This window comes from Labrus bergylta, chromosome 20, assembly GCF_963930695.1.
Source record: "Labrus bergylta chromosome 20, fLabBer1.1, whole genome shotgun sequence".
NCBI classification, from domain to species: domain Eukaryota; kingdom Metazoa; phylum Chordata; class Actinopteri; order Labriformes; family Labridae; genus Labrus; species Labrus bergylta.
The window spans coordinates 16,813,743-16,832,536 of record NC_089214.1 but is presented as its reverse complement, the minus strand read 5'-3'; the positions used below and the strand labels follow the sequence as shown (position 1 = coordinate 16,832,536).

General features: G+C 38.9%; 1 protein-coding gene across 1 annotated transcript in view; it reads left to right on the top strand.

Annotated features, from left to right (window-relative positions):
- Nucleotides 1-2,497: 2,497 nt before the first annotated feature.
- Nucleotides 2,498-18,794, top strand: part of plppr5b (phospholipid phosphatase related 5b) — an 86,811-nt gene continuing 70,514 nt past the window's right edge. The window contains exons 1-2 of the mRNA XM_065948963.1: nt 2,498-2,721; nt 10,086-10,173. Coding sequence (XP_065805035.1) covers nt 10,111-10,173 — 63 coding nt within the window. The 5' untranslated portion in view covers nt 2,498-2,721; nt 10,086-10,110. The remainder of the gene's footprint in view (nt 2,722-10,085; nt 10,174-18,794) is intronic.

Genomic DNA, 18,794 nt, shown 5'->3' with positions numbered 1-18,794 from the left:
GGAAAACACCCAGCCAGCGTGACTGTTTGGTCCGGCACAGAAGGCAATTCAAAGCTCCCCTCAAAAAACAAAGTTAAAAATACTAAAAATAATCAAACAGTAACTACACTTTTCTGGAGGGACGCTATCAGATAATAGTAATGGGGAGGTGGGACACTATCTGACAGGGGGAAATTCTTTAATCCAACACATGCTGTATACTTTTATGTTGCTTTCAGTGTTACAATAGACACATTAAGTGGCTATGCATCTTTGCTGAAATGAATCATGATGGCTGTCAAAAAAAGAAAAGTAAATGCAAAATGTTGCACTTTTCAAGAGAAATTGACAAATTATTATATATTTCTGTGTGTGTATGAAAGGCAAGCCAGTGTGCCTCGTCTGTGCTGATACACTAATAGTGATGAAAAAGACCCATCTCAAGATTCATTTCAGCTCAAGACATTCTGTGAGGATTTGTTTTGACTATATGAACACATTTGAACCATCATGTCCGTCTTATGCATACCCCTTCAAAAAAGTGTTAATGAAGATTTTTTCTGTATAAGGATTATTTCAGCATCCCATGGCTACGAACGAGGAGAAGGTTTATTAACAAAGTCGGTTGTGGTTTGTTTAAGTTTCCCTTCTCCTTACTTTACCTTTCTTCGAAAATGATCTGAATGGAAAGAAATGTTCTGCTTTGAGATGAACAGTTATGTGACTTAACTACACAAGGTACAGTCATCATTTTTACATAACATCAAAACCAGATCAAAACCAGGTGATGCATAGCTTGGGCTTAAACCTCTTCAGCTTATCTGGCAAAATAACTGAGGGCCGTAACCCCTGGTTTGAAAATGTTCTTCAACTGATGCCTTCAGCTTTATAGGCTAAATACTCACTAGTTTTTTGTTTGGATGTCAATGAAAACTCAAAGTTCAGAGTTCCTTAACCTTTCATAGCATCCCACCAGAGACAAGGATTGTTGTGGTGTTTGCAAGCAGACATAGAAACAAAGTCAAGTATGTGAGCTATGAAGTGTTTTCCCTTCTGTTGGCTCTTTCTCTTGTCACATGTATCCTTTCACACACAACGGCAGAGGCTGAAAAACAAAGTTCCCATTAGTTCTAATGAACCCCTCCATGCACACACTGATTACTATGCTACCAGGAGCAATTTTGGGTTCTTAGTGTCTTGCCGAGGGAAACTTTGACGTATTGAGTGCAGTAGCTGGGGATCGAACGGCCAACCCCCTGATTTCAGAGACAACCAACCCTACCAATTAGCCACAGAAAGCCCCAAGGTCAGAATCAAACAGCAGGCCTATTGTTTAACCATTTTAGAAGAAAGAGATCAAACATTGGTCAAATGGAAATATCTTATGATAAAGAGGTTAGCCATGCACAGAAAGAATAATGAGAAGTATAATGTCACACATGTTAATACCACATAGTTTTACAATACCATTAGACATGTCTGTACATTCCACTTAATAAAAGGCAGACTATTTAATAACCTATAGATGAACACAAAGAAACATTACAACCCTATTGCAGATGTAGAATTTCTAACTCACAGTATCGATGGTGATACATGATAATGTTGACAGTGGGGCCTCGTCCTGAATTAATCCTGATTATTCAACTAAAATATTTTCCTGAATATCTCACGCCAATACAAAACTAGCAGCATCTGTGTGCAAGAGACCATATGTTAGGATGCTTATTTGCATTTTTAACTGTCAACATTTCCGTGTGTTCACTGTCTCAGTGTGTGCTGTCTCGATTAGAGAAGCTGTCATTACACGGCCTGTGTGAGAGCTAACACCTCAGTTCTGACACACGAGCTGCTTTCCAAGGTTTCTTCCCACTGCTCCATGACTGCATGGCCTGGTAAAAGGACACCACATGCACATTAAGTCAGTGTCTGGGTGAATAGGACTCTTGTTTCTGCTGCTAGAATACGCACAGGGGTGAGGTTGCCTTCACGGCCCAATCTTAGCTCTGACATCTTAACATCCAAAAAAGACATCTGTTGAAATATTATGATTTTGTAAAGGTGTACGCTTTCCTTTTTCCTTAATCTTGGGCCTAAATGATGTGAGCAAGGGTAACAGTTCAATAGGTTGACAGCATCATCAGCACCCTCATTTAAATGTCTATTTGTGGACCCAGAACCCTCTTCTTATGACTGTGACATTTTTATTGCACCTTTAAGAGATTTAACAGGTTATAATTTTTTTTTTAAATGTCTGTAAAAACAACTCCATACACAGAGTATTAGTTCATAGGTTCTACTTTTGTCTTCATTAAAGAGTAGGCATAGAAAGCCTACTCTTTACTTTTAAACTTTTAAACACATCACAGCACCACCGACAGACCTGCCTTAAGTTTCCGATTTGAACTGAGCCATATTCGAATTGCACCTTTTCCTGACATCACATGAAGGCAACATTCACCTTAAACCCACCACAGACCGAACCTGTTCCGCGCATGCGCAGCAGCAGCGACACATCCTCGTGGATGCACCACGGAGTGCTCCGGTAATTAAAATAAAGGAAGATGCGGAAAAGAGTGAGGCGTTGAGATGGAGGACCCCGGAGCCAGTGTACCTGAGTGGAATGGCAGCTGCAGTGAGCGGATATAGTCACTGTGAGAACCTTCAGCTGGAACAATTTGGCGTTGTTGTGAAGCCGGTCGAGACTCCTGAGAGCTGCACAAACTCCTGGAGCTGTCCAAGGTAGGAGCCTCTCCCCCGATGTCCTTCACAAGTATAGCTGCCTGTGTCAATGGCAGACGGGTGTTTTGACGAAGACTGTTTCCCTATCGATAAATGTATACCCCCTTACAAGCTATACCTATCCATAACATAAGCCTGTATACTCTAAACTGCGGATTGCACAGCTGCGGGAAACACTTAAGACATCGACAACACAGGCTGGCTCGAACAGGAAGTGCAGTGTATGGATGAAGCAGTATCAGAAAGCTTTAGCCAACTTTACTCTGCGCTAGTTTTGCAATAGTCATGACAATAAAAATAACAAACGCCTTTTTTTTGTAATCTCAGCTTCTATAAGATGACCAACTATTTTTCCTGCTACTAGGGAGTTCACATACACCATATGGATATCTAGCAATATAATGCCAAACTAAATACCTTCAGAAAGTCATTTTCCTATAAGAAAAGACGACAGGACAAAGTTGAGTAGCCTACATATGAGTTTGATTTAGTAAATACTGCTTCTGTTATGTGTTTGAGGCTTATTATTTTACAAACCAAGGTAAGATTTCAGTACTACTCGTCCTGTGAAACATGATGGTTTTCATGATGTGATGGTGATGTTCTGATGGAGTCTTGGCAGGGTCAGGGTTGCAGGTGTGCATATCTGAAGGTTTGCATAAGTGACTGAACTATTGGCCTTGGTGTGGCTCTCCACATGTCCATCTATTTTAACATTAAAGTTAATTAATTGAAAAATGGAGGTAATTAACCTGTTGTGCTACCATCGGTCATTGACAACAGAGAAACATTTAGCCTACTTGGACTATTGCTCCAAAACCCTGAAACCCCCCCCCCCCCTTTAAATTGTAGTAGTATATTTTTTGTTTCGAGATATCTTTAAAAAAAGATCATGTTTGAATACTATTCTGCCCTACAAAGGCAAAAGGCAGTACCTTCAATTTTAAAAAAAATTAGTTTTTGTCATTTTTGGAACATTACAGATGTGCTTTATTATGTGGACAGATATCTTGAGTCAATTGTGTTGTTGTTTTTTTGAGAAAATAGTAGGTTGTATTTGCCTTAACTTCCAAAAGCCCTCGAGAAACCAAGGCAGAGTCCAGTAACTTCACTCATCAGGGTCTTTGTACTGCAGCATTCAGGAACGCTCAAACTGAGTTCAGGTCTTCTGTCTTTGTTTTGCTACAGATCAAAGTGAAGTTACTGTTTCACTGCAGTGGAGTTAAGGTGTTATGCCTTTGTTTTAATATCTGTCATCAAGCACTTCTGACACACACTTAGCTTGACTGAAGTGTAGTAAAGAAATAGTGTTGGTTGTGTTATTTTAACCATGCAACCAAGTGAATTACAGTATCAAATGGAAGTTAATGCCTTTTGCCTTGGCATGACCTCTTATTATTGTACAGGCAATGCAAAGGCAGTGTACCTTAACTTCCAAATAAGGGTCAAAGGTCATGTTTGAGCTAAATATTTTTTATGAACATTAATAACCTCATTAAAAAGACAAAGAATTGCCACATTTCCAATATTCTGCCTGCAACTCATTTGGCTGGACAACAAAAAGTCATTTTTCTCAGTTCTACACTCTGGCAAGTTAAGGTCTTTTGCCTTTGTAGGGCAGTATTATTCTTGAGCCATACGCCACATCTACTACTTTTTCTCCCTTATAACATCTTATCTCAACTGACCATCATAGTCAGTTTTACATTACTTAATAGGGGTGCAACTGATCACAAAACTCAGTTTGGATCAAGCCTCCAGAAGTTAAGCCAATGCGGATATGCAAAATCCTGCAGTCCTTGAAGGGCCCGCTTGAGGCTGGCTGCATATGCACCAGAAGTCACATACACACTCATTCAAAAAAAGCTTTTTTGCAGCAGAAATGAACATGGTTCAAATAATGAAATAGGTCAGATTTGCCCACGTCTCAATCCACACAAACTCTACGGGGGTTGAATATTTGGATAACTCATCCCTTTTGATTTTATGAAGGAGAAGCGTTATTGACAATAAGGAGCTTAGCTGACCTGATTGACTGATGGATGCAATGTAACGGTTTGTCAAGAGGCTTGAAACTCGCCTCAGCTCCAGCTCTTATCCTGTCATTAGGTTGACTGAAAGTTAGGGTGAGACAGGATTTCCAGCATGGTGAGAGCCATCAATGTGACACCAGAGCCCCCTGCAGTAACAGATGGGTGACGTCACTCAGGCTTCGTCCATTAATATTTACAGTCTATGTTGTCAACTGAGCTGTGCGGGAGTTTTTCAGAAAGGAAACGAGCCACTCAAAGGAGCAGTGGTGTCGTTCTTTTCCATCACTGTGACCACAGGGAGAAACTGCGGTAGCCTATGTACGGTGCGTCTACAGGGAGAAAGTAGCACACGATTAATGCTTTTTAGAGAAGCAAGCGGTCTTGTTCTGTGTGTTGTTCCAACAGTGCGTCCCTTCTGTATTTCCATTCAAGTCCGCCTGTCTCGTAAAGTAAGCTCAACCAGCAGATTAAAGCCTGTCAAAGATTGAGAACGAACAGTACCCAAGTGCAGATGCTTAACAAAAACAATTTATTTTAACAAAAAAGCTAGAGGCAAAATGCAAAACTAAAACTTACAAGAACAAAATCCAAAAAAGGGAAAACAAGGGAACACTAGAAACTCTGACATTGACAGACAACTGCTGTGAACTTACAACAATGATCTGACAACACGAGCGAAGGGACACAGAGACTAAATAGACACAGGGGTAATCAGACACAGGTGAGACTAATAACGCAGGTGAAGACAATGAGGGTAATCAACACTGAGGGAAACTCACAGAGGCAGGAATACAATACAAGAAACACTGAGGACAACTACAAACTAAATCATGAAACACTAAAGACACACAGAACTCAAGAATGTAACATTACCACTAGAACAAAGAAACACAAGGATAAGAAACTAGAAAATAAAACAGGAAACACTGAAGACTAAAACTATGAAACATTAAGACAAAAACACACAAGGGAAACAAGCAACACTAGGATGGACAGGAGAAATTAAAACAGGGAAACCTAAACGCTGAAATACAAAACTAAATGAGACCAAATCATGACAAAGACAAGATGAAGCAACACACAATATACAAAATATACAAGAATAGTAGTTATTATTGACCATATTGCAGCATGTTGAAAGTGCAGTGGTGCTATATTATTTCAAGACAGTCCTTAGCAGCTCGGGTAAAACTACAATGTCTCTCTGATGCTCCAAGAACGTTTAACCGATGGCAAAAAACCCATCACATAGCATGGCCGAACAGATGTTCAGATCAACTATTTCTAAGTTATGTTGTCTTGCCAACGGCTTTTCTCCCATCTTGTACTCCCCGATCATGGATCTAACACTACAGGCGTCAAGGCTTAGTGTGAGTCTGGCCTTTAGTGTTACTTGTTTTTGTGGTTTGTCATCTGACAGAGGTTGGGTTGCAAGTGTTTCTGACGTGTTTTTGACATCTGCCGCTCATGCATGTCAGGCAAAGGATTTTGGAAAACGTTATGATTGATGTGTGTCAAATGAATCAACATTGAGTCTTTTTCTGAGGTACCTTAAGAGAAATGTAAAACACACACACACACACACACACACACACACACACACACACACACACACGCACGCACAGACACGCACTAACACATATTTTATTTTTGTACAAACACAGTTTGCTGACGGGACAGCTGGTTGTGAGTACAGTGAAACATTGTCAGAGCTCAAACTTGGTGTGAATTGAACAGATGGCCACTTCCTTTGCACTTGTAGCACTAACATACTGCTGACATCTTGCATCTGGTGTCAAATTAAGGGTCAGGGGCTCAGGTTAAGGGGCAGGGTGAGGTGTGCACTATGCCTGTATACAAACTAAACTGACACCTGTCTGCGTGGCTATGGAGCGATTTAGGTGAGCTCTGTTCTTTAAACATAATCTTTGTAAGAAAATAAAAAAATAGGAAAATAGGTTTTATTTTTATGTTTCGGGAGCTGTTTTATCATATGCACTCCTGAAATCCCCTGAAATCGTCCTTAGTTGCTTGTTCACACATGTACCCCACAGTTAGAAGCTTTCCCTTTTGAACTGCAGGAGGAGGTGTCAGGAGGCAGGACATGATATAAAAAGAACAATGTGGAGATGGAAGACAATTGCAACAGAGTCCGACAAGATGATGAGAATTTTGCCTTTGTATTAATGATATGTGTAGTTTGACTAATTAATAACTAAAGACTGAAGTCATAATGAAGAAGTTTCATAATGTACACTTAAATCACACTGTTCTGCAAACGTTGCATGCCAGTCGCAGGATCCTCCCACTTCCTTGCGGTGAATTTTCTTGAATATTTTCTGCTGCGTTCTCATATTGGCTCCCCTTGACTTCACTCAGAAAATTTACTAGGGAGCCGGCAGAAGCAATTCCGGTTAAAGTCAGAATGAAAATTCAGCTGTTTGTGTTCACACATGCAGCTCGCCCTGAACATTTCAGGAAGTTTTTTGCCCTCTGCGTTATTTAAATTCAGACTACTATACAGCACACATATAACTTATGTCGACTTTTTTATTTCAGCAGAGCATGAGCGTCTTTATGTGTTTTTCTGTCCTTAGCAACATCTCACATATCTACAGTTTGTCTCAGATGCAGCGCCAGGATATGAATATTGACTGAGCTTGAATACGTTACAACTGTTTCCTTTTCTTATACCTATTGTTTTGCCTTATTTTAAAGATATTTCTCTGAAACATTTATGCTAAAGAGCCAGCTTTTATTCCTCTGTTGACTTTAAATATTATAATTGCTACACGCACACTGCTCTTGGATATATTGGATGCTATCCATGGAGCAAAAACACTATGAATAGTGTCCAATACATCCATCTTTCAGATCGCAGATTATTTTCTTTCATTAAGAAAAGTCCCCTCTTTTTGACGAGGGAGATAGATCCTTGTTGAGTGAGCTACACTGTCTTTTAATGAGAGATAGAGCGGCACACTGCACAGTCTTTTGATGAGCGTGTCTCAATAGGAAATTGTCCTTTTAAAGTCAACAATTAAGAGATGATTAGACCAGGCAGGGACTCACAGCTTCTGCTTTTGTGTATTTGTTAGGATATCTCACTAGGAAATGATTTACCATACAGGGACTCTCTCTGTAGAATCAATGTCAGTCACTGTGGACTAGATCGATGAAGGAATGTATCTGCCCTACTGTCGTTGCCCCCTCCTTTCCATTAACAGCCCTGTTGATTATTGCAGCCCTGGTTCTGATCATCGAAACAATAAAGGGAATGCATTGGTCAGTTTGAAGCATTAGTGGAGGAGCATCTTTTAACTCACTCTATCATAGTTTTGTTCTTACTGGGGATGTTCCCAGCAGAGTTAATTTAGAAGTCATTTAAACTCAAATTTAAATTCCATTTAAACATCTAAATGTGAAGTCAAAATGGAGCACAATTTATTCAGAATTGTTGGCGGGAAAACAATGTTATTTGGTTTGCCAACTGTGGCTAACCTAAGCAGGGCTATCACCACCAGCCATCGTTCTTCCCTCCAGCCTAACATCCACATGCCTGTGCTAAATATGATCATCCATTGCTCCAGTTGATATGCCAGATTAACCTGACACAGCCGGCATCCAACTTCATCTTCATTTTTTGTCATCAGCCCCGACGAGTGGCGTTTGGCTGTGTCGCACTTTGAGAATTACATTTGACCGACATTGTGGGCAAAATCAGAAATTGTGTAACTGGCAAGTAAGTCTAGGGCCGAGTAGCGAGCAAGATGATGTTTAACCATTTGGTCGACTAAATGAGCACAGCTGACTGCTGCTTTTTTGGTCTAATTGACTCCTGAATTGTGAACGTGTTACATTATATAAGTACTTCCTTTCTTACCTATTTGAGAAAGTGGCAAAGATGGCCGTATGCAGTTTCCTCTTCAGTAAGGTATGTGGGAGAATCTGTTAAAAGCACTTCATTTGGAACATTATGATCTTTAAAGGCTTTATATGCGTTTTTTTTGATCCAGCAGATGTCGCCCTTGAGCACCAGTATGAAACCAAAACAACTCGCGCTGCATTGTTGTGTTAGCATGCTAATGCTAGCGATCGTTATTACGCTCGTATCTTCACACTGCATGTAAACTTACCCTTAATGAGCGTGATCTAGAAACACAGTTAAGCAGTGAGTACAGTATGTTATTCTTCTTTTCTCTAGTCCCTCAATTAAACAACTTTTATTCGCGAGGGGAGGAGTCAGCCACCATCCAGGCGATGTAAACAAACTGGAGATAGGACTCTGAAAACATCACAGACAGTGGGACTCAGGTGTTACACCCATTGTAGACAGTCATGACTCACAGATTTATTTTCAGAGGATGTACTTGATTTCTATTACATTGAAGTGTGAAAAATCACATATAAAGCCTTTAAATACTACAGCCTGTGTATTCAGGAAGACAAGAGTGGTAGAGTAGGTTTAAACTTTTCCAGTGGTTATTTTGTGCCATATTAAAAGTCTTCCAAATTATTATTCTTCTGAGAAAAACAGCCATTTTAAATAGTAACAGGTAAGAATAAAAACCTGAATTAGCCACATTTCAATGCAGACCTGGAATCAGAATGCCATACAGTGTGTCAAGGCTAGGTTAACAGTTGAGATTGTCTCCAGCCATGGCTCACAGAGGGTACGATAGTCAAAGGAAAATGCTACAATAACAGTGTCATAAAGTCATACTGGAAAAGGCCAGTGCTCAGGGATTTGCAATTGGGGTGTGTAATAAGGATGGGCAGACTGCAGCTCAGCTTGATAAAGGTCACAAGAGTTCAAGCAGGGTGGGCGTGCTGTGCTGGTCGGTAATTAGACTGTGTTGATGATACATGATATTAACACAAAATCTGCATTGGATGTTGTAAAGTTTGTCCTTTTTTTTTTTTTTTTTTTTACTTATTTCATTTTTATATCATTTTCCAGTTACACTTTGTCACTGTCCTGGGGCCCAGAATCTTAACTATCAATGTCTTTATATACAGTCCTTACCACAGAGACACGATTTTAGTTATGCTCCATCAATTACCGAGAACAAACTGACATTTTCAGTCAAATTACTATCATGGTCTATCAAAAGGTTTGCAAATAGGTATCTACAACACTGCAATTTGTTAGACAATTTGTTTTTTATAGATCATAACTAATTTAATCCCTGTCCAAATGAATAAATCTTCAGTTAACTGAGACATAAATCACGTTATATTGAGTCTGTGGAAATGAAATTTAGTTGTGCTTTGATAAGTGTCAATCCAGTTTTTTCCAGTTTAACCAGTTTGCTTATTTTGTCTTTACAGTCACTGACCAGAGAAGCCAGTCAACATGCCTCCAAAACAACTGAGTAGAAAACAACAAAGGAAATTGTACACCTCACTGGCAGGGGAGGTAAGAAATTTATATGTTTTTCTCAGCTCACCATAGAGTAACCAGACATAGCAAAAGATTCTACCTGATAGTTTAGAGATGTACAGACTGTCATCCCTATTTGTTGATGAATTAATCGGGTCCTTCATGACTTTAACGCTATAAAGCTATGTTTCTTTATGTGTTGTTGGGTCTCAGTGAATGAGGACTTTCAGGTAATCTGAACTAGGGCCCGACCAATATGAGATTTTTGGGACCGATTAATCAGAGAAGAATCAGAAAACGATATACCTGCCGATATCTATCTTAGATCTATGTTCAATATGTAGAGATATATAGATATACAGATGTGTTGCGTTGATCACATAAATGGAGTTATCAAACACTATCACAAAAGATATATAATGAAGACAAAATGGTCACTCAACTGGAAAGTAACTGCACATGTAGGTGCGTCACCTCTCGACACTCTGGAGAGTGATAATGCTTGTTGGAATCCATATAGCGCCCTCTGCTGGTGAGAACTGCTAGTGTAATACAATGAAACTTGAAATACTATTTTACTGGTGAATATAGTAATACTGGCCCATATCTGCTTTAATATTAGCCAATAAGATACTCACTGCATAAGCTAATATTGGCCGATATTATTGGCTGGCCGATTAATCGGTCTGGTTCTGACCTGAACTGCCTTTTTTTTGCGGTGACTGTCATTCTCCATTTTCTGCTCAACCAGTTAGGAGGTTGGAGTATTGGGATGTTTTGGAACAGAGCTTCAGCTGCAGTGCTTCTTGAAACCCTCAGCTGCTTCTTCAAGTGTAGTATTCTGTCACCATCTAGTGGCAAGATGAAACCAGACATAACGGCATAAGGTATGACTTGACCATATTTCAAGGCGTTTGGCCAGTGTCCTTGAGGGACTAACAGGTGTAGACGTTTGGAGAAAATGAGTTGCAGTGGAGATCTTGTTCCATGACATATCTGCATTCATAAAAAGATCAAATTAGTGAACATATTTTATCCATTAAAAAACAACAAAAACAAAGACACATTACTATAAAACAAAACATATGAATGGTTTTACTATTGCTTATAATAACTATTTATGTCATTATTGTATTGTCCAATTGAACCATGCAGGGGAAATTGCCTACAATACTTGTAGGGTGTCTGTATTGTTTGCAGAACTGATCAAAAATCAAATCCAACTTTCCAACAAGAATTAGATGTAGTATCATTTATAGAGTTATCATATTAGCTCTTCGTCAGTACTAAGAGGATTGAAATGGTAAACATTGACATTGACAAAGGATCTTAAAAGCTTGTACGTAAAGGAAAGCAGATGTTGAGGATGAACTGAAAAGTCACTTCTACTAGTCCATTGTGATCAATGGGGGGGGGGGTGTTATGATACATAACCCCCATGTAACCCCCCATGTAAAATAAAACATAACTGCATGTAAACTAAAACTGCCAGGAGTGATTAGGTCGGAGCCTAGGCGCCAAACGCAAACTATACTCTGCTGCTACAATAAATATTTGAAACAGATGATTAATGCATATTACCCAAGCCATGAACCGCTCATAGTCTGAAAAAAGACAGCTGCGGAAAACAGTTTGACAGCTCAGGGAGTCACACAGAATTACAAGGGGAAGCAGAAAGCATTGAAGAAAACTTTAGAAACGGTAAGAATTATTTCATCTTCTTTCAAACTGAGATTCCATTAGCTCCACAGCGCTTCACCGAGACTGTCATCACTCTAATGTCCCTTCATTTTCTACAATTGTCACTACGGGGCTTAAACTCATAAAGTCATAGTTATAGCCTCTAATTGAGAGGTGTATTAACTGCATTTAATCAGTATTCATGTTGTTATATTGCTATGGGAACTTATGACGGCCTAATTTAGCTACTTTACATGATATATCATGTTGAGTATACTAATGAATGTCAGAACTCTACAAACAGGAGCTCTTTATGAGCCAAAGATGTAAATGGTGAGAAACTGTGCAGCTCGTGGGGTTATTTATTATGAGTTTGTGGCAGTGGCTCAGTTGGTAGAGTCAGTCATCTCTTAACCATAAGGTTGAGGGTTCAATCCCCAACTCCTCCTCCGTCCTGACTGATCCATCTGTCTCTTTGTGCAGAATCATTTCAAGAATTAGTCAACAAGTTTTTCACTTGGCCGGATGGATGTAGTTAGAATTCAGAGGTCCGTGTGTGTGTGTGGGTGGAGTGTGCAGCGGCGTGGGATAATCTGAAGCGACACGAGGACACATTTTATAAACAGTTTATTCCAGGTAGAAATTATACCAAACCAAAGTAAAGCAAGTTAAGAATTAACAGCAAAAGATATAGAGGTACACGGCCCACATTTTTAACCAGGGTGTGAACGCGGCGGCGTCCGGCTTGTTAAAAAAATGCAGTGTTTTTATTTTACTTAATTTATTCCTAAAATTAGCTCAAAAACAAATTAGATAAAGATCATTTCTTTACTGGTACACATTGTACAGGGAATGGGTTTTAATGTTTTGATTATTTTATGGATATGATACTTATCATACTAAAAGCCTATCCAAACACTGACATTAGAACAACACTAAAGAATACAGCAGCCTTAACATAATTATATTATTTCAGTGTGTCTGGGGGCATTTGTATTCACAAAGAGCACAACAGATAGCTTCACTTTTGTAGTCATGCGCAAACTCAAATCTTTTACTTTAATTTCAGCATAAAATCTCACTGAAGGACTTTGGTGTGATATTAAATTGAACAACCTTTTTGTATTTCATTTCACAATAAGGGGTAAAATATACATACTATACAAGATATACTAGGGAACCCCACTTTGGGAATCCACTGGCTTGGTTGACTGAAAAGACAGCATTTCCAATGGGAATCATTGGGCTTCAGAAGTCCACTTAAGAAACCAGTGGGTGACATCACTGAGACTGTGGACTCACTGAAACTGGGGTGCATATCTTGTGTATTTGTTGGTGTCAGAACCTAAAATAACATTTGAAAAAAAGAATGTCATAGGAATATGGTACTACCTGTCATTGTTAATTAAAAAATATATATATATATATTAAAGTGGGAGGCATAAGTGAGCAATGGGCATTAGTAATTTACTGTATTGAGGCTTATCTTTTGGAATCATACACCAGTCATTTGGACTATTCTTCCACAGAAAGCTGTATAAGCAATGTGCCTGTTAATTTGTTTACTGTGCAAAAGAAATGACTGAATGGCGCTTAGCTGTTGTTTAACAATTCACCACTGGAGGGTGCAGCCTGTTCACTCAGTTAAGGGGGGGAATGGAAAGGGGTTATGAACTTGCAGATTTAAGTTTGTCCATGACTGATACTGCAAATGTCTGCCAGCTGCATGTAGACTGAAACTAAATACGAATACCTAAGTACTCTCTAATATGTTTACGCTAAGCTATACATCTGTAGTATCAATAATTCAAAGGACTGTCTTTTTTCACTTAGCAACATTATAGTGCTCTATCTCTAGCTATACTATGTCATGTTAAAAATTACATGTGCAAAAAAGCAGTTAAGGCATTGTTTGTAACCATACATCGTGTGATGCATTTGGACACATCATCAGTGGTAGTATCTAGGGTCATCGGATGTTTTGGGTCATTCAACGTCGGACACCCTTGCCCTGGCGTCCCAGCAGAAAGCATGATAAAGCCTTAGCGCTCACAGTTGGATCCTCTCTTGATCCGCGGCCACCTTGAGGATTCACTTTTTGAGAGTTGACTATACAGCAGCAACATGTGATTACCATTCTTTCCTCCTTCCCTATCCTCTCTGCTGGGCTTGTGGGATCATGTAAATGGGAATGTGTACAGATTGACTTGTTGTTGGCTTTGTTTATTTTCCTGAGAGTAATGAGGAAACAATTAGTTTGGATTAGAGAGCTAATGCATTGATAACATGATAGAGGGTACATTGTGTGCTGGCCTGCTGTCACCTCTTTTCTAAGGACAGAGAAGCAGACAGTCAACAGATGTGTGCTGTTTCTTAGCAAAGGTCTGAACATCTCAATTTATTATTTCAGTGTGTCTGGGGGCATTTATATTCACAAAGAGCACAACAGATAGCTTCACTTTTGTAGTCATGCACAAACTCAAATCTTTTACTTTAATTTCAGCATAAAATCTCACTGAAGGACTTTGGTTTGATATTAAATTGAACAACCTTTTTGTATTTCATTTCACAATAAGGGGTAAAATATACATACTATACAAAATATACTCGGGAACCCCACTTTGGGAATCCACTGGCTTGGTTGACTGAAAAGACAGCATTTCCAATGGGAATCATTGGGCTTCAGAAGTCCACTTAAGAAACCAGTGGGTGACATCACTGAGACTGTGGACTCACTGAACATCTCTAGAGCAAACAGATATTAAGATGTTTTAGTGGGAATTTAGGGTATTTATTTGTTTTTTGATGTACAATAAACTTTGTCTAACATTATTTACATTACTAGAACAACAGCAGGTAACTTGTAATGTCTAACCAAGGGTTCAGGTGTGTTTGTGCCAAGCACAAATGTGTTGTCTTTAAATCTGAGTTTAAATGGAAACTGTCATCTGATTAAGCTAACAGTAACCATATTTGGAAGCTAACTCACTCAGTATGAGGCAACAGTGAAAGCTAATGCAACAAGCATACGTTTAACACAGTGGCTGAGTAATTTGATTAGCATTTGCTAATCAATGCTAATTTCCACCAAACCAAACAATTACAGTAGCTCCATAGTGACAAGTGATGTGGGTTGTTTTTTGTCAGGTGGTCATTCATTTCATGAAACTTATTCAGTTTAATTCTAACAATACATTTAACCTGATCAGAATTGATTTTGTGGCCTACTTTGGCTCAGATAATAAAAGTTTCACTTTCCCCTCCAACAGCTTCAGAGACCACTTTAAACTGATCTAACTTAAACCTGTGCGCATACCCCCTCAAGCTCAACCAACAGATTGACATTTTTGGTTCAAAATGAAGTGTCTCCACAACTATTTGATTGACCGCCATGAAAATTGGTATACATATTCATGTGTGCTCTCCGGGCGAATGTAATAACTTTGATGATTCTCTGACTTTTAATCTAGTGCCGTCATCAGGTCAAGTTTTCAATTTGTCAAGTACTTTGGCTTACAATGTTAATCCTCGCAGAACTAATTACATTCCCCTCAGATATGCACTGTGAAATGAGCACTGAGAAGTGTAGAGTAACCAGCAAACAGCTAGTAAATCGTTGTAGTACTTTTCAAAGTAGGTTCACTTTGAATTAAATGACAGCATCTATGAAAGGCCAGCTGTTAACGAAAACTGGCCCTTAAAAGTGGAAGACAATGGATGGATGGAGAACAAAATCCCCAAAAATAGGTTATCGAGAGAAAACAATGTTTTCAGATCTCATGGACAAATTGTAACCATAATGCTCATGTAGTTTTTAAATATTCTTGCTGGGCCTTGCTTTTAGGTTTAGAAGAGGTCAAAATGCTCCAGCAACACTTTTAGTAAGAAGATCAACTTTTATTGTTTAACTTTAACCTAATTGTTAATAAAGCTGATCTTCTTACTACAAGTGTTGCTGGAGCATTTTGATCTCTTCTAAGCCTTTCACTCTTCATGCACCTTGTCAGTTGAAGTTTGTGCAAGAAAATCCTCCTTTTCTTCAGTACCTTGCTTTTAGGTTAACATGCATATCTCCCTTTTGCTATAATTATGCAAGCATGTACTATTGGCAAAAAGACAATAAGACTGATTTATTATTATAAACTATGCAGAAGATGTGAAGTCACAGAATTAATCAAATAACAGAACACTTAAGTTTTGATATTTGTTCAGGAAACAGCTGCACAAGAGCAGCAAACAATATAAGATACCTTTGTTATTTTAATTCCCTCCAGACAAGGCCAACGAGTTCACAGAGAAAGTTTGCTTTTTAGTACTTGTTGTTGTTTGTTAATAACAACATGTGTGGTTAGTCCCTTCTGTTAAACTGTAAAATAATGCGTGCTTTGGTTATTTACTGTTATGCATCAAAGTGTATTCGGTACAGTAACAGAAGACTCGTTTAGAAGTAGAAGCTTGGCCGATTACCAACTCTCCTGTTAGCAAGAGAGAGATAAAGAGATGCTTCTTGCAAAAATATTCTAAGTCAGCGAAATATCAACATGCTGTAGAGCTGCCAATTCCAGTTTTTGCCCAGGTATTGAAATAAAGATAGATAATTGAATATTATCTAGGAAGCATTACCATCTTTTTAAAAGTTATTTTGGGGCTATTTATGCCTTTATTTTAGAGACAGGACAGTGGATATTGTCAGAAACTGAGGGGAAAGAGAGTGGGGAATGACATGTGGGAAAGGAGCCACAGGTTGGTCTTGAACCCGGGCCGTCTCCTCTCAAGGACTTAGGCCTCTTTACATGGGGCATGCGCACTAACTGCTATAGGCTACCGCGGCCCTTTTCCAGCTTTTCAATGCCCGAACAACCTTTAAAATCACAACTACCTCTTAACATTGTTTCTAAAATGTGTTGGGTTTTTTTGGTGTGGTGCAGCAAAATGTTCTAATTAGTGACTCGTTCTGAGTGTTATTGAGACAGTGTGGGGAGGTAAAAAGCTTAGCTCGCCTATGAAGCATGAAGACTTTGTTTGGATGCATCATTAATTGAAACACTAACAACCCCAGAGAGAGTCTTGATCTACTTTGTAATTATCTGCCCACCAGTCGCCAGGAAAGAGGTTTCTCCAGAGAAAGAGAGAGACAGAGATATAAACATGCACCAATACTAATGAATATGTTTCTGCAGGAGATTGCAAGTGCAATCTCAATACCTCCCCTGTGGTTACCTGCCACATTGTTTAATTTTGGATTGTACTATCACTTACTTTATGACAATTTTGACGATGCACCGTGCTGCGCTAAGGTTCTCTTCTAAGCAGAAGTTTATATTTTTAACCTTTTTTCACTGTTAAGCTCATGCAAAGGAGATCCAATCTTATTTATATCTAAAAGGCTATCAGTAAATTCCAAGGCCATAATGTTTGCAGGGACACTCTCTCTGAAGATGACATCGTCTGCAGACCCCTGGGGGCATTTATAGTGTATTTAGATGCATCCCTAATGCTTTACGACTACAGTACACACATATACAATCATGGAAAAACAACAAGTTGTGATGTGTTTAATAATAAACCAAAGCAATGTTTTAGCTCCAGATTCTGGCTTTTGTAAACCACCTTCGTTTAGTCTTTCATACCACTAAGGAACAAATACCGACCATTTAAGAAGTTGCCTTATTATGAACAAACCTTAGAATTAAATATTTTGCCAAAATGTAATCTCTGTGGTGTGTTTAAATGAAACTTCTTCAGACAAAAGGCAAGGGATTGAACTTTGGGGATGACTTCAAGTTTGCTTCAGTGCAATGAAATAATCAGAACTTTAATTTACCAAGGCTTTGATTTGTGACCGAATTTAGGTAAAAACTAAAACAATTTCCAATATCCTCAGCTTTGCTTCGTTGATAGATCATTACCCTCATGATAGTATTTATGCAAAGTCCCTGGAACTGTTTATTGTATAGTAGCTCCTTGATGTGAGATGCTGTGCATGTAGAGAAAACAGAGCTAACATGGTCTGTGCCTTTACCCCAACCATCAGTCTCCACTTCCACCCATGCCTGCCACAATTATTTTCATTCAAAAAACATTGGGCCTGCAGGAGCAGTCCTCACATCAGCGGGTCGCAAGAAAGACACTGCATGAATTTCTTATGAAGTGTGACATACCAGATAAGCCTGGGCTGCTTGAAGCATGCTACTTTGAAGTTTTCTCTTCTGCCACTCTGCCTTCAGTAAGAGCTCTTTATTAACATGTTATGATGAAATCAAATCTTCTGTGGGCAATTAACTCAGAAAGCCATATCAATTAGGCCATATTCTCCGATAATATACACTAATTTAGTTCATCCTGATCATGTTTCTCTGTTGCTTGAATTCATGTAAAAAAAAATCATGTGTGCACTGAGAAAGATTGATATGTATTTCAAAGTGATGTGTGTGCTTGTTAGCTAAGGTATTCTTGCATGCCTAGTTCTGTGATGTATTGACTGTATCTGGGTCACACTGCTGCCTTTGGCATTATGGTGCAATAAAATACAATGTAAGCATTTCTCATATCTCAACCACAAAACGCCTATTTATAGATTTACAGTCAGTCCGAGTAATGTATCTTTTGAAGATGTCGTACACTATCTATGGCAGATTTCACTTAACAGTAGTAATTGACTCTAATGTACAGTTAAGTCTTGTGACCCTGTAAAGAGGCAATTAACATGTGGGAACAATGAATAACCTGCTATCAGATAGTGCCTTTTTCTCACCATTTAGAATTCTATAAACTTAACTGTGTGGTTAATTTGATGACGTTTTTTTTTTGTAAATGTGGTGGCCCTTCCTCAGGAAAAATCAAAAAGGTGTAAAAGTACATGTTGCTTTAAGTACATTTTTTTACTAGACTGCATAAAGTAATGCTGAACACACAATTGAAATTACTGTACAGAGGGCACAGGTGCTGTGACAGAGTTTAACTTAGGATACGCAAGC